A 27,572-nucleotide genomic window follows, 5' to 3' on the forward strand; every position below is an offset into this window, starting at 1 on the left:
AGAAAATTTGTTCTACATTGGGCAACTTGAAAAGTCACATACAAATCCATACCGGAGAGAAAGCTTATGCTTGTGAAATATGTGGAAAAAGTTGTTCTACATTGAATAACTTGAAAAGTCACATACAAATCCGTACCGATAAGAACCCACATGCTTGTGAAATATGTGTAAAGAGTTGTTTTAAATTGAGTAACTTGAAATGTCACATACAAATCCATACTGTTAGAGAAACCCTATGCTTGTGGGAAAAGTTGTTCTACATTAAGGAATGTCACATTCAAATCCATACCGTAAAAAAATCTTAAGCTTGTGAATAATGTGGAAAATCTTGTTTCATATTAAGTAACTTGAAAAGTTGCAAACAAGTCCATACAAGAGAGAAATCTTATGCTTGTGAAATATATGGGAAAAGTTGTTCTAAATTAAGCAACTTGAAAAGTCACATTCAAATCCATACCAGAAAAAAATCTCATGCTTGTGAAATATGTGGGAAAAGTTGTTCTACTTTAAGTATCGCAACTTGAAAAGCCAAATGCAAATCTATAACGGGAAGAAACCTGTGGGAAAAGTTGTTCCACACTAAGTAACTTGAAAAGTCAAATCCATATAGTAGAGAGACCTTATGCTTGTTCAATATGTGGCAAAAGTTGTTCTACATTAAGTAACTCAAAATTCACATACAAATCCATTCAAAGAGAGAAACCTTATGTTTGTTGAATATTTCGGAAAAGTTGTTCTACATTTAAATAATTTAAAAATTCACATACAAATCCCTAACGAAGTGAAATCTCATGCTTGTGGAATATGTGTAAAAATTTGTTCTACATTGGGCAACTTGAAAAGTCACATACAAATCCATACCGGAGAGAAAGCTTATGCTTGTGAAATATGTGGAAAAAGTTGTTCTACATTGAATAACTTGAAAAGTCACATACAAATCCGTACCGATAAGAACCCACATGCTTGTGAAATATGTGTAAAGAGTTGTTTTAAATTGAGTAACTTGAAATGTCACATACAAATCCATACTGTTAGAGAAACCCTATGCTTGTAGAATACGTGGGATAGTTGTTCTACATTGTATACAAATCCATATCGGAAAGAAATCTTATGCTTGTGGAATATATGTGGGAAAAGTTGTTCTACATTGTGCAACTTGAAAAGTTACATACAAATCCATACCGGAGAGAAAGCTTATGCCTGTGAAATATGTGGGAAAAGTTGTTATACATTAAATAATTTGAAAAGTCAAATAAAAATCCATACCGGAGATCTTATTCTTCTGAAATTTGTGGAAAAAGTTGTTCTACCTTGGTAAAATGTAACTGTAGAAAGCAAATCTATAAGATGGCGAAACCTTTCACAATGAGTAACTTGAAAAGTCAAATACAAATCCATACCAGAGAGAAATCTTATGCTTGTGAAATATGTGGGAAAAGTTGTTCTACATTAAGGAATGTCACATTCAAATCCATACCGTAAAAAAATCTTAAGCTTGTGAATAATGTGGAAAATCTTGTTTCACATTAAGTAACTTGAAAAGTTGCATACAAGTCCATACAAGAGAGAAATCTTATGCTTGTGAAATATATGGGAAAAGTTGTTCTAAATTAAGCAACTTGAAAAGTCACATTCAAATCCATACCAGAAAGAAATCTCATGCTTGTGAAATATGTGGGAAAAGTTGTTCTACTTTAAGTATCGTAACTTGAAAAGTCAAATCCATATAGTAGAGAGACCTTATGCTTGTTCAATATGTGGCAAAAGTTGTTCTACATTAAGTAACTCAAAATTCACATACAAATCCATTCAAAGAGAGAAACCTTATGTTTGTTGAACATTTCGGAAAAGTTGTTCTACATTTAAATAATTTAAAAATTCACATACAAATCCCTAACGAAGTGAAATCTCATGCTTGTGGAATATGTGTAAAAAATTGTTCTACATTGAGTAACTTGAAAAGTCACATACAAATTCATACCGGAGAGAAACCTCATGCTTGTGAAATATGTGGGAAAAGTTGTCTCACATAGGGTAACTTAAAGTCACATAAAAATCAATACAGATAAAAACTTTATGGTTGTAAAATATAAGAAAATATTATTCTACATTAAGTAACTCGAAAAGTCACATACAAATCCATACCGAAGCGAAGCTTCATGCTTGTGGAATATGGGAGAAAGTTATTCTACATTGTGTAACTAGCAAAGTAACATACAAATCCATACCGGAAAGTTACTTTGTGCCTGTGGAATATGTGTTAAAAGTTTTAAATTAGGTAACGTAAAAAGTCACATACAAATATATACCGAAGAGAAAACTTATGCTTGTGATATAAATATATGGGAAAAGTTGTTCCACAATATTTATTTGAAAAGACACACACAAATATATATCGAAGAAGACCCTTATGCTTGTGAAATATGCGTTAAAAGTTGTTCTACATTAATTATTTGAAAAGGCACACACAAAAATATATATCGAAGAAGAACTTCATGCTTGTGGAAAATGTGGAAAAAGTTGTTATACATTGAACAACTTGAAAAGTCAAATAAAAATCCATACCGGAGAGAAATCTTATGCTTGTGCAATATTTGGAAAAAGTTCCGGAGAGAAGCCTTATGCTGGGGCAACATGTTGGATAAATTATTCAATATTAAGTAACTCGAAAATCCACATACAAATTCCTACCGTAGAGAAACGACGTTCCTGTGAAATATGTGTAAAAAGTTTTTCTACATTAAGTAACTTGAAAATTCACATACAGAAGAGAAACCTCATGCTTGTGAAATATGTGTAAAACGCTCTTCTAAATTGAGTAACTTGAAATGTCACATACAAATCCACACCGGAAAGAAACCCCATGCTTGTGGAATATGTGGAAAAAAGTTGTTCTGTATTGAGAAACTTGAAAATTTACATACAAATCCACGTTAAAGTCACATACAATTCCACACTGAAGAACAAATCTTATGCTTGTGCAATATGCGGAAAGAGTTTTTCTACATTAGGTAATTCGAAAAGTCACATACAAATCCATGCTGAAATGAAGCTTTATGATTGTGGATTATGTGGAAATGTTTGTTCTACATTGAGTTACTTGAAAAGTCACACAATCGTAGAGAAAACTTATGATTGTGAAACATGTGGGAAAACTTTTTTCCTTACATTGATTACCTTGAAAATTCACATACAAATCCATACTGTTAGAGAAACCCTATGCTCGTAGAATACGTGGGATGGTTGTTCTACATTGTATACAAATCCATATCGAAAAGAAATCTTATGCTTGTGAAATATGGGGAAAAAGTTGTTCTACATTAAGTAACTTGAAAAGTCAGATACAAACCCATACCAGAGAGAAACCCTATGCTTGTAGAATATGTGGGAAAAGTTGGTCTACACTGAGTAACTTGAAAAGTCACATACAAATTCATACTTTTAGAGAAACCCTATGCTTGTAAAATATGTGGGAAAAGTTGTTCTACATTGAGCAACTTGAAAAGTCACATACAAATTCATACCGGTACAAAATCTAAAGCTTGTGAAATATGTGGAAAATCTTGTTCTACATTAAGTACGAAAACTTAAAAAGTCGCATACAAGTCCAGTCCAGAGAGAAATCGTACGATTGTGAAATATGTTGGAAAAGTTGTTCTACATTAGGTACGGTAACTTGAAAAGTCGCATACAAGTTGATACCACAGAGAAATCGTATGCTTGTGAATTATGTGGGAAAAGTTGTTCTACATTAAGCAACTTGAAAAGGCACATACAAATCCATACCGGAGAGAGAGCTCATGCTTGTGAGTAGAAGCCTACCAGATCCTGGCCTCTCTCCAATTACCCCTATGCCACATCAGCACATCAGATCAAACTTACAACCAAATCTTCAGGAAATAATCCAGAGAAATATTGAATTGCAACTTCCTGCCTTAATTGCTAGATGCATCGCAGATAACTTTTCTCCTGCTAATCTCACATCAGAATACCTACCTTTGAGCCCCGGCCTCAAGGAGTGCATGGATGAGCAAACGCAGTCTTTAAAGGAAATAAAGCAAGATATTTCCTCAATTAAAGAGTCTCAAACATTCCAATCAGAGATATTTCCTCAATTAAAGAGTCTCAAACATTCCAATCAGAGATGTATGATGAGATATCTGCGAAGCAAAAATCAATGGAGGATAACCTTTCAAAATGCTGCAAAAGAATTCGTGAACTGGAAGATCTAGTTTACGAGCTCGAGGAGGAGTTATTTTATACAACTGATAAAGTCGAGGAGCAAGAAAGGCGCTCTAGACTCGACAACCTCGAATTTCATGGTTTAGCTCCTACTCCTAATGAGGACACAGATAAACTGGTAATGGAGGTGGGGAAAATGATACATGTTGATATCAAGCCATCTGATATTTCTGTTACTCATCGTTTCCCATCACAGAACTCAAACATCCATAAACCTCTAATTGCAAAGTTCACCAACAGAAAGATCCGAAACAAGATACTTAAGAATCGCCATCTCATTAGAACTGCTCGCAATACTACATCCGTGTCTAACTTATCAAAAGCCTTCATTGTCGAAAACTTGAAAGACAAAAATAGAAATCTATTTTACCAAGCCAAAATTCTAAAAAGACAATGTGGATACGCTTTTCTGTGGACATCCAGTGGAAGGGTTCTTGTGAAAAAAAATAAAGAAACTAACACCTTATCAATATCTAATGAAGATGATTTGCAAAAAATCAGATAAGTGGATTATCTACATTTTCATTTATTGTATAATTCCTTTTTGTCCCATTTTGGCTTTTTTAGCAATTTTCCACTTAATGAATCCCATTCTAGTTATAAAATACCGGTCAACTATTATACATTTCATAGTTTATAACCTATATTCCCTGAAGACTTCCACCTTTTCTCAATCCAATATTTTCTATGCATGATATAGCTAGTTCCCCCAATATAAATTGGAAATCAGACTTTTTCAACCCTTTCATAGACTCAACACTGACTCAATACCTCGAATTAACAGATATCAATGAGGTATCATCAAGGATACCACCATCTGACCTTATTCTAGTGCATCATAACATCAGATCACTTCCTAAATATGTTGATGATTTAATTGATTTGTATTCAAAGTTCTATTCTCCTCCCCATATAATTGCTTTGACCGAGACCAGGATCAAAAGTGGGTAGCGTTTTATAATGTCGACATCCCGGGTTATGCCTTTATCCATGTACCCTCTCCAACTCAGGCGGGCGGTGTGGGATTTTACTTAAAAAACAATTTGGATTACCAGATTATCTGCGATTTTAAATTATCTATTTCTTCCTGTGAGGATATGTGGGTAGAAATCAAGTGTTCTAATTTCAACTTAAACTTCCAAAGCCTCATCATTGGTGTTATTTATAACCATCCAAAAAATAACGTACTTGCTTTTACTGGTGCAATGGATCGCGTACTCGAGAAACTGACAATGGCAAAAAAAAACTTTTTCATATTAGGTGATTTCAATATTAACCTCCTTGACACCCATGATAATGCCACTGCCAAATATTTTGATATGCTCATGTCATATCATGCATTCCCAGTAATTACGAAACCCACTAGAGTGACCTCCTCCTCCCACACCCTTATAGACCATATATACACAAATACCGTGAACTATTGTTCGTCATCATTTATTCTACTTAGTGACCTTACTGACCACTTTCCGGTCATGTGTACAATTTCAGGTATTGATTTAATCACAAAAACAAAGATTCGTATGAAGCGCGATATGACAAAATTCTGTAGCGAATTATTCAGAGCCGAAGTTGGGTCAATGTGTAACAACTATACAACCGTTTATCTTTGTAAAGAAAATTTTAATAGCTGTTTTGAAACTTTTCTTGGCCATCTGAAATGCTTAATCAACAAACATGCCCCATTACGACCCTTATCACGCAAAGAAAACAAACTTTCTTATAAACCTTGGATCACCAGGGGAATTCGTAAGTCCATTAAACACAAAAATATTATGTTTAAAAAAAGTTTCTAAAGGGCAATGCAGTCCAACGTAGCTACTTCAAAAAGTATAAAAATATGTTAACACATTTGCTGAGGAGATCTAAGCAGATGTACTACCATAGTGTCCTGGAAAGCAATCGAGGTGATATTAAACGCACATGGCAAACCATTAACGACATTATTAAGATCAAGTCCATAGATAATACATCCATCTCAGAATTGGAACTCGAAAACGGTACTTCAGTGACCGACCCAGTTACGATTGCCAGTGTTTTTAATAAATACTTCTCGACAATCGGAAAGAATCTTGCAGATAAAATCCCACATATCTCAATCGCCGACTTCTTGGGTGCTCCAATGCAAAACTCCTTTTTTCTCGAACCCACTTCTTCCACGGAGATTATCCAAATAATTTTAAATCTGAAAAAGAGTAAAGCAGTTAGGCCCGATGGTGTTCCATCCCACTTTCTAGGAACAGTTGCCGATATAATATCACCTACACTAACCCACTTTTTTAATTCAGCCTTTACATTAGGCATTTTCCCTTCTTCTTTAAAGATTGCTAGAGTGGTTCCCATATTTAAAAGTGGTAAAAAAAATGATCCATCAAATTACAGGCCCATTTCCATTCTACCATCTATAGGTATAATTTTAGAAAAATTATTATATAAGAGAATCCTTAAATTTTGTACAAATTTCAACCTAATTAACAAATGTCAATTTGGCTTTCAAACTAATACTTCCACCAGTCACGCTATTCTTGATTTAACCTCTTTCATTTTCGATAAACTGGACAAAGGAGAATTTGTCTGTTGTATCTTTCTCGATTTGAAGAAAGCTTTTGATACCGTCAATCATAGAATTCTATCCCATAAGCTTATATGGTTTCCGAGGTGCTGCAGGCAATCTATTATTTAATTACCTGTCCGGTCGTTCGCAATTTGTGGAGGTGGATTCTCACAGGTCTCCAGTGTTCCCCATCTATTGCGGAATTCCTCAAGGTAGTGTACTAGGACCACTTGAATTCTTGATCGCAATTAATGACTTCTCTAACAGTTCAAATTTTCTGACCAAACTCTTTGCCGACGATGCGTGCCTGCTTCACAGTGCAAAAGACTTAACTTCGCTCCAAACCAAAGTGAACACTGAAATAAACAAAGTTCATGATTGGATGATTTGTAATAAGTTCACAGTGAATGTTGATAAATCGAAGGTGATGATATTCTGTCCCAAAACTCGCACTAAACTTGCCAAATTTACTGTTAAAATTAATGGTATTTCGCTTGAAGTTGTCCCTTCTCATAAATATCTCGGACTCCATATTGACAGTCATCTAAAATGGAACACTCATATCACTGAAATCCATAAGAAACTGTCAAGATCTGTGGGAATTCTGGGCAAGCTTCGGCATTACGTCCATGATATTAACCTGCGAACCGTATATTTTGCCATATTCCAGTCACACATCCAATATGCCATAGCTGCATGGGGCTCTGCTACCCAGACAAATTTGCGTAAATTAGAGGTTCTCCAGAATAGGGCCGTTAGAGTTCTCTCTAGGGCGCCTTTTCGTTCTAACATAAACACCCTATACCATAAGACCAAGGTGTTAAAACTATCCGACATCCACAAACTAGAAATCTCTAAAGTTATGCATCTATTTCACAACCACCATTTGCCTGCAGCTTTTGACGATTATTTTGTTAAGCTTAGTAACGCACATGAACATAATACGCGCTCTTCGACAAGATCCAATTTATTTGTACCCCGCTTTTCAACGGGCAAAACTCAGAACTCCTTGAAATATAAAGGCGTTATAACCTGGAATAGTATTCCCAATGGTTTGCGAGACTCCACCTATGCCACATTCAAAGTAAAGTATAAAAATTTTTTACTTTCTTCTTACCCGCCTCCTGCCAGCACCTTGATTTGATGTGCTATCAGCATTTGCCTTGCCATTGTTAGTTCAATACTTGTTCAGATCCACAGCCTATAAAAGTGTCCCCCAGAACCTGGATCAAGGCTGTTGTGAAGGATCCAATTTTAGTGATTCTCTTCCATAATCCCCACAGTTTTGCCCTTCGCTGTATATGCAAAAATGTACCCAGTAATTGATTACCTCACTAAACCTTAAAGGGTGAGATTATGCCTACCTAAGGATATAATCGAATAATTCATGGGTCATATTTTATTCTGGTTTCTATGATAAGGGTCTTTTTGATTTAGTGATCCTGCTCTCTGAATTAATATTGATTTATTTATATTAATTGTTATTTGGTTCTTAAAACTAGTGTCTCTATATTTCATATTCTAATTGTGTTGTCTGGTATTTTCAACTTTTTGCATTTCTTAGTTCACAACATAGAATTGAATGATGTATTTACCTGTTAATTTTCCATTTCTCTGTTTACATGAATTGGATTGTATTTTCATCCAATACCAATTCCTTCCTCAAATTTTCCAATGACTCCAGTTCTGGAAACCATACCACAGTGCCAATACTTTCTTGAACTTGCTCCCATATTTGAGATAATTGTAACCATCTAGATGCGCTTATATTTCAAAATATATTTCCTAATAACTAACTGCCTTAATTACGTATCCCGGCGTACATGGCCACTATCATACCGCGCGGCCTCAAAAGCAATATTCTTGTAGGGTTCCATGACGCTGACTGTGGCCGGACTGCTGTTATATTACTATACTGTTGCCCATGATTACCCTGGTTGTGCCTGGAGTCTCTTTTTTTGTTACGGTTTTGGATTTTCTTGGACATTCTTTCCTTCACTGCTTAAATGTGTTCGATTTATTCTATTCTACTTGTATCAAAGTTAGACATTTATCACAGGTGTCGCTGCTAGATAACCAACATTGGTTTTTTCGCGTCACCCTTCACCATGAAATGCCTTTATTTATGTTTTCTCTAATTTTTGTTCGCATTACGTGTATGTTTCATTTTGGTGAAAAATAAACGACTGACTGACTGTGAAATTTGTGGAAAAAGTTGTTTTACTTTAAGTACCGTAACTTGAAAAGTCAAATGCAAATCTATAACGGGAAGAAACCTGTGGGAAAAGTTGTTCCACATTGAGTAACTTGAAAAGTCAAATACAAATCCATACCAGAGAGAAATCTAATGCTTGTAAAATATGTGGGAAAAGTTGGTCTACACTGAGTAACTTGAAAAGTCACATACAAATCCATACTGTTTGAGAAACCCTATGCTTGTAAAATATGTGGGAAAAGTTGTTCTACATTGAACAACTTGAAAAGTCACATACAAATTCATACCGGTACAAAATCTTAAGCTTGTGAAATATGTGCAAAATCTTGTTCTACATTAAGTACGAAAACTTAAAAAGTCGCATACAAGTCCATACCAGAGAGAAATCGTACGCTTGTGAAATATGTTGGAAAAGTTGTTCTACATTAGGTACGGTAACTTGAAAAGTCGCATACAAGTCCATACCAGAGAGAAATCGTATGCTTGTGAATTATGTGGGAAAAGTTGTTCTACATTAAGCAACTTGAAAAGGCACATACAAATCCATACCGGAGAGAGAGCTTATGCTTGTGAAATTTGTGGAAAAAGTTGTTCTACCTTAAGTACCGTAACTTGAAAAGTCAAATGCAAATCTATAACGGGAAGAAACCTGGGGGAAAAGTTGTTCCACATTGAGTAACTTGAAAAGTCAAATACAAATCCATACCAGAAGGAAATCGTATGCTTGTGAAATATGTGGAAAAGTTGTTCTACATTAGATATGTCACATTGAAATCCATACTGGAAAGAAATCTCAAGCTTGGATGAGTAATTTGAAAAGTCAAATACAAGTCCATACCAGACAGAAATCTTATGCTTGTTAAATATATGGGAAAAGTTGTTCTAAATTGAGCGACTTGAAAAGTCACATACAAATCCATATCAGAATGAAATCTCATGCTTGTGGAATAGGTGGGAAAAGTTATTCTACATTAGGTAAGTCGAAAGGTCACATACAAATCCATACCGGGGAAGGAACTTATGCTTGTGCAATATTTGGGAAAAGTTCCGGAGAGAAGCCCTATGCTTGTGCAACATGTTGGATAAGTTGTTCTATATTAAGTAACTCGAAAATCCACATACAAAATCCTACCGTAGAGAAACCACATTCTCGTGAAATATGATTCAGATATTTATTTTCGTCATGCAAAAAACAATGCGCGATATGAAAAATGAATAAATAATATAATGTAACAAAATGTCAAATGGATATCGGCTTGTTGCAGTTGACGCGGGGTCGCGAAAAGACTCATCGAGTCAGCGACACCTTGTAGCTGAAATTAAGCAGCAAATATAAGAAACGGGACACTCAATATTACACATTAACTTAATAAATTAACACGATCATACAAAAGACAAAAAAATAAATAGAACTCAATATTACACATTGGCCTAATTGGACACAATCATTCGAAAAGTGAAAAACAACAAAAAAAAAACCTGAGTAACTACGGGATGCCACAATCCCTGTGGAATGATTAACAAACATGAAATAGGCTATAATCATACAAGATAAAAGAGCGGCATAACATGCGAAATAAACCACGGAATGCCACAATGACTTTGGAATAAAAAAAGATTACTTTTAAATAAAACACAAGACAGATAAAAAACATCAACAAATCGAAAATACACCACGGAATGTCATGACGGACAGCGACATCTATAAAATGGTTATGCCTCGTTGCGTACGGAGCACAGCGAAATAGCGTTATGACTCAGCGTTCAGTCTACACCAAGATGGCGTACCCAGCAACGGGAGTTTGCTGCTAGGGTTGAATTTGTGGCTATTTTCTGTCAAAGCGATTGCTAGTAAATTATTGGCTCTACAGATTAGTGCAGAATGAATTATGAGATCTGCATACTTCGTGTCGAATGCACTGGGCTGAAAATAGTAAGGAAATACCAGGACACAATATGCAGACAGAAGAAAATGGCAAGTTTCAAAAAGATGGATGGATATAGAAAACAACAGAAGGTAATGTTTTCAGATCAATGACAACTAGGCCTATAGGCATCAAGATATAGGCTTTTCAGTGCATGTTTGTAAGAATTATAACTACTGGATCGAATGTTATTAGGGAGGTTATTCCACAATTTAACACCAACGAATTTGATCGAGGTTTGAGTTCGTTTGGTGCTGAAGCGATTTACATAATATGAGCACCCGACAGAGGAACGCGTTTCATAAGAGTGAACGTTGCTCTGTTTTAAAAAATAGTTGGTGAAAGCAGAAGGGAGTTTTTTGCAGTGATGTTGGTGCATTATTTTCACTACCTCAATTTCATAAATATCTGTTAATTTAATAATTTTAAGACTATGATAAATAGGACTAAGTCGTGAAATATAACTGGCAGCAGAAATTGCACGAATTGCTCGGTTCTGAATAATTTCAATGCGGTGTAATAAGGTTTTATCAGCTGAACCCCAAGCAATTATGCCATACTGGATATGAAGGAAAGATTCCAAGTAACAGCGAGGAATTGAAGAATCTTGAGAGACAAGGGGCAATTATATCCGCAACTAATTTGATGAAGCGCGCTGGGATGTTGTCTGGTCCTACAGCCTTCCTGTCGTTAAGATTTTGTATTTCGATTAAAATTTCATTCGCGGTGGATGAGCTCAAAAAGAGGGATTGGCTCACACGATTGCGGAGAAAAGGTTCGAAGTTAGCTGTATCATTGGAAAACTTATCAGCCAGGCTGGACCCAATTGTTGAGAAGTATTTGTTAAATTCTGTTGCGATTAAAAGTTCATCTCTAGTTATACAACCGTTTTCAGTATTAATTTCATCATTTTTATGCTTCAATTTCTTTTTTGCATTTGTGATTTGGCCAACTATTTGCCATGTTGACCTGGGATTACCTTTGGTTGTAGCAATAAGATTTTGATAATAGATTTGTTTAGCTTTATCTATGGTTCTTGACAAAATATTTCTATATTGTTTAAAGTAAGAGCTCTGGGAACTGTTACCTTTCAAGAAGTGAGTTTTAAACATTTTATTTTTGTGTCGAATACAAGAGTTTAGCCCTTTGGTTAACCATGGTTTTAATTGTAACCTTTTCTGACGCCGAGAAAGTGGTCGAAGTGGGGCATGGCGATCAATTAGGTGAACAAATGACTTTATAAAGTCGTCAAAAACACTATTAAAATTTTGGATATTCAAATTAATTCCAGCAAATTGATTAGCAAAAATTACCTCTGCATCACTACGAAAGCAATCGATTGAGAATGTTGACATGTCCCTTGACATTCTGCGATTGTATGTATATGATGGTTTGATGCCTTTCAGACAGCACATGATCGGAAAATGGTCTGTGATGTCTGACAGAACTATGTGGGAATCTATTTTTAGGTTTCTGATATTTGTATATACATGATCAATGAGAGTTGCTGATGTACGGCTAACTCTAGTTGGGTCAGTAATTAGGGATGTGGCATTGTGTGAAATGAGCATATTGGCATAATTTGCAATATGAGCGTTACTAGGTGCTAAAAGTAAGTTTATGTTAAAATCTCCAATTATCAAAAATTGTTTGTTTGCCAATTTAGCGAGAGAAGTTTCCAACATGTCAGTAAAAGGAGGAACATCATTTCGAGGGTGTCTATATATCACACCAACGATTAATTTATTGTCAGTACTGGCCAAAGTGATTTCGAACCATACATTCTCACAGTTCGGGTAATTAAGATTATAAATTGAAATTTCATTATAGGTAAGGTCGTCACGGATAAAAGCACCAGCACCACCGGCTTTGGTGGTAGAAGGCATGTGTATGAAACTATACCCATCCATATTAATATTAGAAACATTGTCACTTGATAATTTTGACTCGCTTATTGCTACTATATGGGGAGGAGATGGAAAATTGTTTAAGAGTTATCAAGTCATCAATATTTTTTTGTAGGGATCGAATATTTACATGGAAAATTATTAAGTCAGATAAAGATTGGATAGACTTTGAATTATGAACTTCTATATTACTGCACATTGTGACATCAATGGAAAAAACTAATTGAGAGTTACTAGAATTGGCCATTTAAGATGACAAAAGATAATTGCAATGTGATATAAGACAAGTAGCCATATTTAGGAAAACATAAATTTTTCCAAGAATACATTGTAAAGTGTACAAATTATGTTTAAGTGACCTACTTGATTAGTGAAAGGTCAGCATCACTCTCAATATGGATGGTAGCAGTCATTGTGTTCTTTCTTATTAGTACCTTTCCATTGTGCGTCCATAGATATTTGTATCCGCACTTATTTTTCAGATCTTTCGCCTTGAAGAATAGGTCCTTGTTGTAGTCGCTGAGGTCTTCGACAACGAAAATTGTGGTGGATCTTGAGAATTGTGGAAAATCTTCATGAAAGTTTGCTGATTTAAGATGGCGACGGTTTTTCAATATTTGATACCTGGTTTTCCTATTTACAATTTGGACAATAATTGGTGAAGGTTTTTTAGTGTTAGCTTTCGACATTCGGTGGCAATTTGAGATGTCTAAAGGTTGTAGCGATATATTGAGTCGAGCTGCTATTTTCATGATTTTATTTTCACAATCTTCTTTTTCTGTGTATGGGATATTAGGGAACTCTAAGTTATTGAGTCTTGACCTTCGCTCTTGGTCGTTTTGTCGTTCTGTAAGAATATCAACCTCCTCTTCGAGATCTTCTACAATTCTTTCCAGTTGGCGAATTCTTTTGTTGTTTTTGGCTGTAATGGTATTGAGTTCATTGTAATTGGCACTCAATTCATCGAATTTTTTTGCAATAAAGACTTGGCTTGATTTTATCTCCCCAACTTCTTCTTTGATAACACTGATCGAGGATAACTGGGTCTTAACTTGCCTCATTGACTCATCCAGAGATGATAGAGATTCCTGGATGCATTTACTAGTAGGTGTTGTTGATGAAATATCCATAGCTAATTTTTCGATATGTTGTTCAATTAATGCTCGTATTTCCAGTCGCAGGGTCTTAAGAATAGTGCTCTCGAGTACAGAGACTAGGTTGGAGATGTTTTGATCGGTTATGTCAGCCATTGTTGAAGAACTGGCAACTTGACGGTCGGTGGGACTTTAACGCTTTGGGGGGTTTGGAGGAACATCGCATGATTTTGTAGTAGACGACATCTCAGTTGTTCTTGAATCCACAACTCGAAAATGATGTTGAGCTTTCAGTTGACAGATTCCACCCCAAATGCTGAAGAGTTTCAATCATTCATAATCCAGTAATCAAGTGTCCAGTATCAAAATGTAGGCTATGATATTAATTTAACGCTACAGTACTATATCTGCAAGCTTAATCAAATAGCGTGAAATATGTGTAAAAAGTTGTTCTACATTGAGTAACTTGAAAAGTCACATACAAATCCGTCCCGATAAGAACACTCATGCTTGTGATTGTTGTGAAATATGTGTAAAAAGTTGTTCTAAATTGAGTAACTTGAAAATTCACATACAAATCCATACTGGTAGAGAAACCCCATGCTTGTAGAATACGTTGGATAGTTGTTCTACATTGTATACAAATCCATATCGGAAAGAAATCTTATGCTTGTGGAATATGTGGGAAAAGTTGTTCTACATTGAGTAACTCAAAATTCCACATACAAATCCATTCAAAGAGAGAAACCTTATGTTTGTTGAATATTTCGGAAAAGTTGTTCTACATTTAAATAATTTAAAAATTCACATACAAATCCCTAACGAAGTGAAATCTCATGCTTGTGGAATATGTGTAAAAAATTGTTCTACATTGAGTAACTTGAAAAGTCACATACAAATTCATACCGGAGAGAAACCTCATGCTTGTGAAATATGTGGGAAAAGTTGTTCTACCTTGGTAAAATGTAACCGTAAAATGCAAATCTATAAGAGGAAGAAACCTGTCACATTGAGTAACTTGAGAAGTCAAATACAAATCCATACCAGAAAGAAATCTTATGCTTGTGAAATATATGGCTAAAGTTGTTCTAAATTAAGCAACTTGAAAAGTCACATACAAATCCATACCAGAAAGAAATCTCATGCTTGTGAAATATGTGGGAAAAGTTGTTTTACTTTAAGTATCGTAACTTGAAAAGCCAAATGCAAATCTATAACGGGAAGAAACCTGTGAGAAAAGTTGTTCCACACTAAGTAACTTGAAAAGTCAAATCCATATAGTAGAGAGACCTTATGCTTGTTCAATATGTGGCAAAAGCTGTTCTACATTGAGTAACTCAAAATTCCACATACAAATCCATTCAAAGAGAGAAACCTTATGTTTGTTGAATATTTCGGAAAAGTTGTTCTACATTCAACTAATTCAAAAATTCACATACAAATCCCTAACGAAGTGAAATCTCATGCTTGTGGAATATGTGTAAAAAATTGTTCTACATTGAGTATCTTGAAGTCACATACAAATCCATACCGGAGAGAAATCTCATGCTTGTGAAATATGTGGGGAAAGTTGTCTCACACAGAGTAACTTGAAGTCACATAAAAATCAATACAGAAAAAAACTTTATGGTTGTAAAATATGTGGAAAGATTTTTCTACATTAAGTAACTCGAATAGTCACATACAAATCCATACCGAAGCGAAGCTTCATGATTCATGTGGAGAAAGTTATTCTACATTGTGTAACTAGCAAAGTAACATATAAATCCAAACCGAAAAGTAACTTTGTGCTTGTGGAATATGTGGGAAAAGTTGTTCTAAATTAAGTAAATTAAATTTTTACCTTCCTTTTTAATTTGATTTTTTTCATTCACAAATTAAATTTTGTTATTTTTTACCTGTTAACGTCAGGTCTTGTCTTTAGGTTTTTACCACATCATGACGTATCTGGCACCAAAGCACCTTACCACTCTTTGTTACCACTATACTTTCACTTATTTCTATACTCCTATTCCTAACTGCGACAAACAAAACTATTTTACGGAATAAAATGATGTCAAGTTATCGGCTTTCACTCGCGGGATAAATATGAAAATCCTACTCTAATAAACACAACTCAGGCAATGTCTGTATTGTACTGTACAGGCTTTCGCTGCCGTTGCCATGGTTACCCACAAGTCGGTGCTCGGAGTTGTTATTCGTTTCTTCTTCTTGGATCGGGCGTCCTTTAAGTATCCAGGGGCCCCCCATTCGCCAAACTTCTTCATCGTTTAACGTGTTAGTATTCTCGAAGTATCGTTAACATTCGAGAAAAATTATTCGAAAGAATTTTTTGCGCGCCAAAACAGACGTCTCGTAAAGTGCCTTCTTCTCTCATTTTACCGAGAATCGGTATTCACTAAAGTTCTTTACCGCGCTGGAGTGCTCGCAAACTAACGAGGGAAATTTTGCTCGTTAACAGTATTTCGACCTATCCTTAGCATGATTTCAAGTTAAAAGGTATGTGTGTTTATTTGTAAAGGAATCTCTACATAATAGGATACATGTTCAATACCCTACTGGCCCAAGACTGGAGTATTTGGTTTTATTAAGTTTGCAGATGTTATTGTAATCTTTGGTTAGACGGAAAGTACGATAGCCTACTACCTTCTGTACTAATATTGTACGCATAACTATGTCAATACAGTACACTATTCTGCTATTGAAGTTGATCTTACTGGATTGGATATACTACCTCCATACCTGGATACCAGGTTTCACCTTCAATCACACTACTGCACTAACGTTACTTAAAAGATGAACAAGGAAGTCCAAACCCAGATTCTGGCAGCTATCTCATCTCTCCAGGCCAAGCAAGATTCAGATTCAGATTCAGATATTTATTTCCGTCATGCAAGAAATATTGTACAAATAAACAGTAAAAATAAATCGAGAGAAGAAATAACAGACGTACAATAATTCGACTGCAATAGACGAGGAGTCGCGAATGAACTATAAAGTTAACGTGTCAGCGACACCTAAATAGCTGTAAACAGCAGCAGATGAAGTCAAATAAACAGGATTTAAACATATATATTTTTTGAATGGACACAATTTGGAAAATGTAAGTCAAATTGAGGAAGTCAGTTAGGAGAAAATAGTTAAATCGAAGATAATCATGAGAAACGAGAGAAAAACAAGAGCGCGTCAGGAGGGAAAAAAATGCTCAAATCGTCAGCGTCATGCTCGGGTCGGCACCGTCACAGCTGTCGGGCTTCTGATTGACATGACGCTGCCTTGCGGAGATAAACTACGGGGAATTCCCAGCAAACCACAATAAGGGAATTAGTTTTGGAGGTATAAATACATAATGAAGTTTGGGCAACAGAATCACAATACGAGAGGTTAAGTACACGGAGAAGAGATTTGGGGCAACGTAGCTTGTGGAAGAATAGTGAAAATATTCAATAACACTGGAAATGAATGATATGAACAAATAAGAAAAACATCACATTCAGCAAAATTGTCATCAAATACAGGATTGATGACCAGTGAATTAGACTACTGGATGTTATAAGCATTGAGGTAGTGATTTTTTAATTCTTTTTTAAATGTATTATAGTTCTTAGAGCGTATGGTAACTGGAAGCATATTCCAAAGTTTTATACCAATGAACTTAATGGAATTTTGTGTGCGGCTAGATGAATAGCGTGTCATATAATATGAGTTATTGGCAGAAGACCGAGTTGCTTGAGAGTGAATGACGCTTTGCTTAACAAAATAGCCGGAGAATGCAGCCGGCAGTTTTTTATTATGATGTTGGTGCATAATTTTCAGCACTTCAATTTTATAAATATCTGCATTTTCATCTTATAATAGTAGGATTCTAAATTGCACCGAGGTCCGGCGTGTGTAAGAGCACGGATTGCCCTGTTTTGCATGACTTCAATACGATGCAGTAACATTTTGCTTGCTGAACCCCAGGCCGCAATGCCATATTGGATATGGGACTGGAACAGAGCATAATAAACCATACGTAAAGTTGACACTGAGGTGTATGATCGAAGTTTATACAACATTCCTACCGCCTTAGATAATTTAACGGTAATGTTGGATATGTGAATATCCCAGTTCAATTTATTGTCAATATCGATACCAAGATATTTATACGATTCCACATTTTCCAGAATAGTCCCCCCAATTTGGATTTTTAAACCATCAATGCGTTTTGGTTTTTTAGGAGTTATCAACATAGTTTTTGATTTATCCACATTTAATGTTAGTTTGTTAAGTTCCATCCAATGAGCAACCTTTTGTATTTCAGTATTCACTCTGGATTGAAGCACAACATGAGACTTATCACTATCGAGAAGGTTCGTATCGTCAGCGAATAATTTGGAAAATAGAGTGGAGCTACGTGCAAGATCATTAATATAAATTAAGAACAGAGCCGGACCCAAGGACGAACCCTGGGGAACCCCATGGGTCACAGGTAAGACAGAGGAGCAATATGTACCTATTTGAACATATTGAGTTCTACTTGTCAAATAACTAGTAAGGAGTTGATTTGCTACCCCCCTAATACCGTAATGCCACAACTTATACATTAAAATTTTGTGGTTGACAGTATCAAAAGCTTTTTTAAGGTCGAGAAATGTTGCACTGACATATTCTTTCCTCTCTAATTTATCATATATATGAGAAATAGTATCTAAGATGGCATGTGACGTGGAGTGATTGCTTTGAAAACCGAACTGTGATTTATTTATAACATCGTGCTTTGTAAAGAAGTCCATTAGCCTCCTGTAAATTAGACGTTCAAAAACCTTATCAACAGCAGATAATATGGATATAGGTCTGTAATTTGAAATTTGTTTTGTATTACCAGATTTGAAGATTGGAATTACTCTGGCAATTTTCAGTGAAGATGGAAATATCCCCAATCGAAGTGAATTATTAAAAAACTCAGTTATACAAGGTGCTATGATGTCTGCCACATACTTAAGGAAACGACTGGGAATGTTGTCAGCGCCAACCGCTTTACCCTCATTGAGGCATACTATTTCCATGGTCAGTTCGTTCACTGTTGCAGGACTTAAGAATATGGATTGATTTACACGCTTGCTTAGAAATATTTTAAAGCCATCCATATCATTGGAGAATTTAGTACCAAGGTTGGACCCAACAGTGGAAAAATATTTATTGAATTCTTGTGCAATCAAGGACTTATCTTTAATGGTTCTGCCATTTTCCAAATCAATTTCATTAACACTTTTGGTTGTTTTATTATTAGTAGATGCTATTTGATTAACAATTCGCCAAGTACACTTGGCGTTGCCTTTGTTTTGGGCAATCAATTTTTGAAAATACATTTGTTTAGCATCTTCAATGGCATGTGTTAGTGAATTGCGATATTTTTTATAGTATGAGGATTGAGAACTATTGCCGCATAAGTGGTGAGATTTGAACATCTTATGTCTTAAACAGATGCTGTCACGTAATTTTTTATTTATCCACGGTTTTTGCTTTATCTTTATTTGTCGACGTGACAGTGGTCTCAATGGGGCATGGCGGTTGATTAGGCAAGCAATAGAATGCATAAATTCTGCAAATAGTCTATCAAAATTATGACAATTCAAGTTTAACGCGACAAAGCGTTCATCAACTATGTGTAGTATATCTGACCGAAATTCATCGATAGAGAATGAAGACATATCCCTTGATAATATGACATCATTTATAGTGGATGGTTTAATGCCTTTAAGACAGCACATTATGGGAAAATGATCAGTGATATATATCAGATGATATCACATATGAATTAACTTGCACATCTGTCATGTTTGAATACATGTGGTCTATAAGAGTGGAAGAGCTACGTGTAACTCTGGTAGGCTTTGAAATGAGAGAAATAGCATTATAGGAAGTAAGCATATCAGAATAAGATGCAATTTGGGTGTTGGTATTTGATGCGAGTAAATTGATATTAAGATCTCCCACTATTATAAAATGTTTTTTAGATAATTTTGACATGCAGTTTTCAACAATGCTTGTAAATTCAGGAATATCACTTCTCGGATGTTTATAAATAATGCCAATGCTCATATTATTGAATACATTTGTTAGGCTAATTTCGAACCATAAGTCTTCAGAATTTGGATAATTGAGTTGATAGTCACTAACTTCACAATAAGTAATGTCGTTTCTGATAAAGGCACCCACACCCCCTGCTTTTGAAGCAGAAGGGGTATGAATGAATCTGTATCCATCAATGCTTATATTGGAGGAGTGACTATTACCGGTATGTAATTTTGTTTCACTAATTGCTATTATATGAGGGGGAATAGTGAATTTTGACAACAGTTCAATTAATGGGTCAATATTTTTTTGAATTGATCGAATGTTGATGTGAATAATTGTTAAATCAATATCAACTGGAATATCATTCAAATTTGAAACTTCTATGTTGTCACATAGACAATTAGAAATATTAGCCATTTATCTTAGGGAGAATATGAAAAATGGATATATATACACTTGATAATATTAAAAGTTAATAAATAGACATGAATATCATATAATAACCTACTTTATTAAAAGCAGATCATCTTCAGTGATTATGGGGATGGTAGCAGTATCCAGGTTCTTTTTGATAAGAACTCTTCCATTATTTGTCCATAAAAATTTATATCCACAAGCACGCTTTAAATCCCTGGCTTTAAAAAATAGGTCTTTATTGGTATCCGAAAGATTTTCGATGACAAATACTTTGGTTGACCTGGAGATTTTTTGAAAAACTGTTGAAATGTCAAGTGATTTGATTTTGCTTCGATTCTTTATTATTCGGTCTCTCGTTTTTCTATTGATAAATTTGGCAATTATTGGTGATGGTTTTTTTTTATTATTTTTTGATAATCTATGACAGTTTGAGATGTCGAATGATTGTATGGGGACATCAATTTTTTTACACAAGTCGGTAATCAGATTTTCACAGTTTTCACCGGTTGAGAATGGTATGTTGTGGAATTCCAGGTTATCAAGTCTGGAGCGACGTTCATGGTCTTGCTGTCGCTCTGTTAAAATGTCAATTTTCTCCTCTAGTTCTTGTACTAGATTTTCTAGGTCAGCCACTCTTTTTTTTGTTTTGATTGCTAATTTTTTGAGCTCACTTTGGCTGGAACAAAGCTCATCAAACTTTTTTGACATGAAGTGCTGGCTCTCTTTTATTTCATGAATCTCATTTTTGATTTGACCAAAGGATGTTACTTCAGTTTTGATCTCGTTTATAGAGTCTTTCAAAGATGTTAAAGATTCTTCTAAGCATGCACTGTTGGTGATGGCATGTGTCGAGTCAAAAGTAGATCTTTCTAGATGTTTCTCAATATGTTGTTCAATGATGGCAGGTATCTCGATGCGTAAAGTCTTAAGGACTGTACTTTCGAGAACAGACACCAAATTTGTAACGTCGTCTAACTCAATAGTGTTGGTCATTGTTGCAGCAGTACGCATAGGTTGATTGCTTGGACTCTTTCTTCTGGGTGGTGGAGAAGGAGCGCTGGATTTGCTAGGTGTATCCATCTTCCTCTACAGCTGCAATTGGAGTTGACTGTCACAAATTCACAACTGATCCAAACATCGGTTCAGCATTACCAATATTATATTTTATTTATTTATCTATCATCTTAATCAAAACAGCAATAATGAAGAGCTAATGTCACATGCAACTCAACTGTCGGCCTCTAAAGACCACGGCAACCAGTCCCAGGACATCATGAAGTTCCAGAATGATGTGGCTCAAATCTCCTCCAAAATCCAGGAGGCTATTAGCAGGCTGGAGAAATGTGAAAAGCAACAGGACGATTCAGAACAACACAGCCGAAGAAACTGTGTGATTCTCCATGGCTGTAGTTCTGTGCCAGAAACCGAATACGATAAGTTTGAAGACTTCGTAGTGGAAACTCTCAATAACAGCCTCAAGCCCAACCATCCTATTGTAAACACTGACATTGATATTACTCACAAATTAAAATCAAGATCTCCGAAGAACCCCATCATCATCAAATTCGTCAGAAGATCAACGAAGAATATGGTGTATGGTAGAAAAAAAACTCAAAGCAGCGCTACTCAACGCTGCCAAGGAAGCCTTCGGAAAACAAAAAGTGTGCACAATGAATGGAATTATCTACGCTTACCTAAATAAAAGGCGAGTAATATCTTCTTTAAATGATATCACTACTCTCTCTCGTCCCCTCTACTCCAAGGCTGCTGCCCGCTCAGTGGGACCAACCTCAAGACGTAGCGGTAGCCTATGAGCAGAGGGGAACGATTAACTCATTCCTAATCTCCATTTTTCGTATTTAAATAGGCTAGTGCTGTCTAATCAATGGTTCTCCATCTTTTCAACATCTGGACACCTATATAGCCAGAGTATATATTTGACTTATTTTATTCATTTCACATTTTTATTTTTTACTTTTATTTAGTTGTGCCACTGCCATGAAAACTAATTTAAAATACCCATGTAGAAATTGCCACAAATCAGTTCGAATCAATCAAAAAGCTCTTTATTGTGACATTTGTCCTTTTTGGATACATTTGAAATGTACCAATATTTCTGGAACACAATATGAAAATTTTGAATCTGAAGCTGATGAAATACCTTGAAATGATTTGAAATACATTGTCCGCAAAGATATTACTATAATGTGCGAAAAGGTTTTTGAATCTATATTCATTGACATATCATTGGAAAATTAAACAATAACCTGCGGTAGGTACTATTTATAGATCACCACTAACTGATGAATTGAACAATGCTGACTTTAGACATCTTTTGTCCCAAGTTCTCTCAAAGATGAACAGGTCGAATTATAATTATATAATGGGTGATTTCAACTATAAACTTATTGATTTGTTAATATTATGCACAACCTGGCCTATTATTCTTTGATAAACTGCCCCACCAGGATAATTTCAAGTTCTGCTACCTATATAGACCACATCTGGACAAACGTATATGATAAAAAAAATTAACAGTGCTGTTTTAGCAGAATGTGTTTCAATTGTACAATGCTCTCTTCTAGAAAAGCAAATTCAGACCAGAATTGAATTGCTTTGTCGCCAGTTTACTTCGTCCAACTTGAAAACTTTTATGAATGAACTGAATTCTAATGATATTGATGACTTCGGCAGCATCCAGGATCCCAACACTTGCTTTTTTTGAAAAATTCTCTACTGCTTACTCTCAATCTTTTCCTTACAAAAAACAGACAAACAGATCAAACAAACTTTGGTATGATACTGAACTACGCAAACTCAACAAAGTCAAACAATAATTTTATAAGAAATTAATAAACAATAAAAACATAAATGACATGACAAATTACAGTTCAATGAATGCAGGAACCTTTATACTCGATTGCTCCACAAAAAGAAATCAAATGATTACAAATCTAAAGTGCTTCTCACAAAGGCAACATCAAGGCAGTGTGGAAAACAATTAATGAACTTATTGGTAAAAATAAAACAGGTTCTTGTCCTTTGATTGGACTTGATTGCAGTAATACACAAATTGCAAATAAATTTAATGGACACTTTTCCCAAGTGGCACAAAGCCTGTTCGACTGTATGCCACAACCAGCTGGCTGTGACAACAATTACATTTCATATATTGGGAAGCAAGAATCCTCATCATGTTCTTAAGGCCAACTAGATCATTAGAAATGAAAAATACATACGCGATATGAAGCCCAAGTCAAGTTTTGGAATCGATGGTATTCCATTCAAAATATTGAAATGTGTTCCAGAACATATTATTGATATCCTGACATATATATTTAATCTTTCACTATCTAGTGGATTATTCATTGAAAGCTTCAAGACATCCAAAGTTTTTCCTCTCTTTAAAAAGGGTAGTGTTTCAGACTTTGGAAACTGTAGACCTATTAGTCTTTTACCATCATTTTCTAAGATTCTTGAAAAAATAATGTATAGTAGAATGTCAAACTACTTTGAAACTAACAATGTTTTCCACTCGCATCAATTTGGTTTCCGCAAGCATCACTCCACTGCTATGGCTGCTAATGTTTTGGTACACAAACTGACCAAGGCGTTTGAACAACATGAAATTGGAATATTTCTTGATATCTCAAAAGCTTTTGACACCATTGACCATTCCATCCTCTTAAGTAAGCTCTATCACTATGGAATTAGAGGCGTCCCATTCAATTGGATCAGGAGCTACCTTCAAGACAGATGACAACTCATTCTCTACAAATATTTGTGTCATGAAGCACGGAGTTCCACAAGGATCTTTACTTGGCCCATTATTTTTTCTAGCTTACATTAATGACATGTCCAGGTGTCTGAAATCCTATGAGTCGATCATGTTTGCTGATGACACTGACTTGATTCTTCATGGGAAAAACCTTGAAAATCTATTCACAGTTGCAAACCAAGAACTAACCAACATTCATAGCTGGATGTTAGTTAATAAATTATCTCTCAATGCCAACAAAACTAAATTTGTATTATTCCATCCAAGCAAGCATAAAAGTGTGAGTTGTTCAAAAAAACTACTGCTCAATGACAATGAAATTGAAAGAGTGAAAGAAATAAAATTTCTAGGAGTTATCTTTGATGAAAATCTGTCATGAAAATCACAAATATTGCATGTTATTGGTAAAACAAAAAGAAACCTAGTAGTTTCTGCCAAAGTATCCCAGTGTGTTGATCAATCAGCTCTACTAGCAATGTTTCAATCAATACTACTTAGCCACATTCGATATTGTTGTTCAGTCTGGCTTCATGGTAATAAAACACTTGTCTCAAAACTGCAGAGTATTTGTAATAATTTTTGAAGGATAGTTTTTGCTGAAAGAAAACGTGAAAGGAGACCCTTACTTCAAACAATGACATTAAACAACATGATGCGCAACTCCGGCATTTTTGTCCGAAGATCGTATTCGATAGCACGCTCCAATGCACATACTTGACGAGACCAATGACATTAAACAACATGATGCGCAACTCCGGCATTTTTGTCCGAAGATCGTATTCGATAGCACGCTCCAATGCACATACTTGACGAGACGAAAACGAGCGGATGTGTGCTGCTTTCAAGGCGTAGCACGAATGGTGTTCGTGCCTGCTTTGACAGTTGTTGTCGATTTTAATGATATTTTTGAAAGTTGGGGTAAAAAGAAATCGGTAAAAGGTAAGGTGAATACTATTGTTGTATATCACACCCGGGCATCGCACTGTTAAGTACATGTGGGAAAGCCAGCCTTTGTCAAATACTACGAAGTTATTAATTCAGTACGGTACGTAGTTGCCCATTTGCCGAAATTACATATTTACTTACCCCTTATGGTTTCAAATAGTTCATGCACCTCCAGTTAGATTTTTTTAATCAGTGAGGATATATACTCATTGTTGATTGCTGCTCATTGTAACATACTATTACACATTCACTTTTATTTGCGTATTGAATCAAAGTGTTAACAAGTTCACCTAACATTTCACTCATACCGGTCTATATTGTATAGTCTGATTTCTCAAGTATTTGGAGCCACGAATGCTTGTAATTTTCTGACTAAACCCTTTTATTAGTTGGTTTATATACCAAATTCAGTAAAATATTTTTTACATAAAACATGAGATATTGGATTTATTAGCTTTTCCATTCTGAATCATATAGACTGCTTTATTTATTCTTAACGAAAATTAATAAATCTCCTCTCTTTCTTCAGATGTGAAAGTTGTGGACAAACCTGTCTAAGCATTGTGAGACTCTTGCAGCACAAGAGGCAATAGCAGAAATAGTAAGTATATCAATCAAGAAATAAAGCCGACATAAAGCAAAACTTTAAACTATTCGTCTAATCTCAATTTCCTATTATTTGTTCACAGGACAACTATAGCAGACGGGGAGATATCAGAAGTCTGGCGACATATCAGTGACAGTGTGATTCCAAGAAATATAATGCAATTGAAAATAGAAATTTGCAATAGAAAAACAACCTATGGAGGCATGCAAAGGCATTTGACCCTCCGGTAGAGTTGTGTATGGCCCACACATCCTGCAGGGCTTGAGGAAAATAACTAAAAATTCCAAAGCGTAAGATTGCATAAGCGGTCTTATTTGTAAAAAGGCACAAAACACGCCAGACATACTTAAAACAGCTTTGGAAATGAGGATTACGGGTACCTCACTGCACCTGTGTTATATTTGGTTCATCAACTTTTGGTAGTACTATAGAAGAAATTCCGGAAGGGGTATAATCATCATTCATGATAAAATACTATCATATATTTTTTGAACAACTTCAATCTAGACCAGGGATCTCAAACTCGCGGCCCCAGAGAACTTCCAGTGCGGCCCTCGAACGCTTAACATAGTAATAGTATTTTGGAAGTTTTTTTTTTTATCTAAATGTAATAGATTTTTCAAACCTTCTAAAGTGAAATTGATTATTCACACAGAAAACAATTTACTGAAAGTAGATTTGGAATATTAATTTTTTTTGTCCACATTTTGACCCAATTAAGAATACACATCAAGCTAGCAAAAGAATACTTGAATAAAACACTTGAGTAATTAAATTAAACGCAAAGTACATGAAGAAGGTGGCATTTTCGAAGAAAATGGGAGTTGTAACATTTCTGCTCTTCACAAAATTCTGAAGCACATTGTTTAATTTGTCATATTTCCATCAATACAATCAAAAAACACAATAAGCTCAGCAGTCAATATGACAAATTCGAAGACCAACTTCGAACAGAAAATTTCCGTGTGTTTGTATATTAATATAATTATACAACAACTTAGTTACTAAAAATCAATATCAATAATAATTCAAGCAATCCTATGCCACGCAATGTAGTGCGAAATGTCTTGTCGAAAAAATCTGTCATTTGTTTTTTTACTGATCTATACATGAAATGATAAAAGTAACTTTTTTGCATTACTGGAATTAATTAAACATTCGTAAAGATCCAGATAAACCCATGATCATGTGGCCTCGTTAGTTAGAGTTGGTACTATAAAATCATTTCAGACTGGCCTTAGTATGCTGGTGACACAAAAAAGATGCCAAACGCCAGGACAAATGTAATTATTAAAACATTGAGTTTATACTGTAGTATTTTTGTTAATTTTAGGTTCATATATTTAGATTAAGTTATTTTTAGTGTATGTATTATTCTTTCCTTATTCAAAGCTTGTTCAAAAATGATTTTGATGGTTGTACATAGAATTTTACGATTTTTTATAATAAATACTGTAACTTGCAAATGTTGCAATAATAGTGGAATGCAAATATTAATATGTAATTGCATTTGAAATTGAAGAAAATAATAAAACTTAATCCAACTGTTTAGTTGCATCACAATATATGTCACAAACTAAAACTATCTTCAAAATATCTTTTGAGTATACATTATCAAAAACTGTTTGCGACTCTTTTTACAATTTTCAAAATGCAATGCGGCTCTCGAAAACCCATGAGTTTGACACCACTGATCTATTCTAGACGATTCAAGCATTGCTTTGGGAAATTATATCACTTCAATCAAATTGAAATAATCTCGCTATATTAAATACAAAATCGTTGCTATCATAAAGGTAAACCAATTCAGCCACTCGAAATATATTGG

The 27,572-nt window shown here is 35.0% G+C and overlaps 2 protein-coding genes and 3 long non-coding RNA genes across 5 annotated transcripts; 3 read left to right on the top strand and 2 right to left on the bottom strand.

Moving 5' to 3' along the window:
• Positions 1-4,144: 4,144 nt before the first annotated feature.
• LOC120340029 (uncharacterized) lies at positions 4,145-4,747 on the top strand. Its single transcript, XM_039408282.2, has one exon. The coding sequence runs from the start codon at positions 4,145-4,147 to the stop codon at positions 4,745-4,747; it is 603 nt and encodes a 200-aa protein (XP_039264216.2).
• Positions 4,748-5,210: 463 nt separating this feature from the next.
• LOC144419062 (uncharacterized) lies at positions 5,211-8,992 on the bottom strand. Its single transcript, XR_013473826.1, has 4 exons — positions 8,392-8,992; positions 7,914-8,091; positions 6,930-7,152; positions 5,211-6,427 (listed from the first exon to the last, which is right to left on the bottom strand). It is a non-coding gene; the product is annotated as an uncharacterized LOC144419062 (long non-coding RNA).
• Positions 8,993-17,297: 8,305 nt separating this feature from the next.
• On the top strand, positions 17,298-18,962 carry LOC120336590 (uncharacterized). Its single transcript, XR_013472951.1, has 3 exons — positions 17,298-17,501; positions 18,241-18,408; positions 18,805-18,962. It is a non-coding gene; the product is annotated as an uncharacterized LOC120336590 (long non-coding RNA).
• Positions 18,963-20,501: 1,539 nt separating this feature from the next.
• LOC144420015 (uncharacterized) lies at positions 20,502-21,494 on the bottom strand. The gene has a single exon (XM_078110317.1). It carries the CDS (start codon positions 21,492-21,494, stop codon positions 20,502-20,504), a length of 993 nt encoding a protein of 330 aa, XP_077966443.1.
• Positions 21,495-24,918: 3,424 nt separating this feature from the next.
• Positions 24,919-27,386, top strand: LOC144419911 (uncharacterized). Its single transcript, XR_013474373.1, has 3 exons — positions 24,919-25,131; positions 25,667-25,738; positions 25,827-27,386. It is a non-coding gene; the product is annotated as an uncharacterized LOC144419911 (long non-coding RNA).
• Positions 27,387-27,572: the final 186 nt, after the last annotated feature.

Source organism: Styela clava, chromosome 2 (genome assembly GCF_964204865.1).
Source record: "Styela clava chromosome 2, kaStyClav1.hap1.2, whole genome shotgun sequence".
Classification (NCBI taxonomy): Eukaryota; Metazoa; Chordata; class Ascidiacea; order Stolidobranchia; family Styelidae; genus Styela; species Styela clava.

Coding starts and splice junctions, on each gene's coding strand:
- LOC120340029 (XM_039408282.2), top strand. CDS start 4,145: ATGTATGATGAGATATCTGCGAAGCAAAAATCAATGGAGGATAACCTT.
- LOC144420015 (XM_078110317.1), bottom strand. CDS start 21,494: ATGGATACACCTAGCAAATCCAGCGCTCCTTCTCCACCACCCAGAAGA.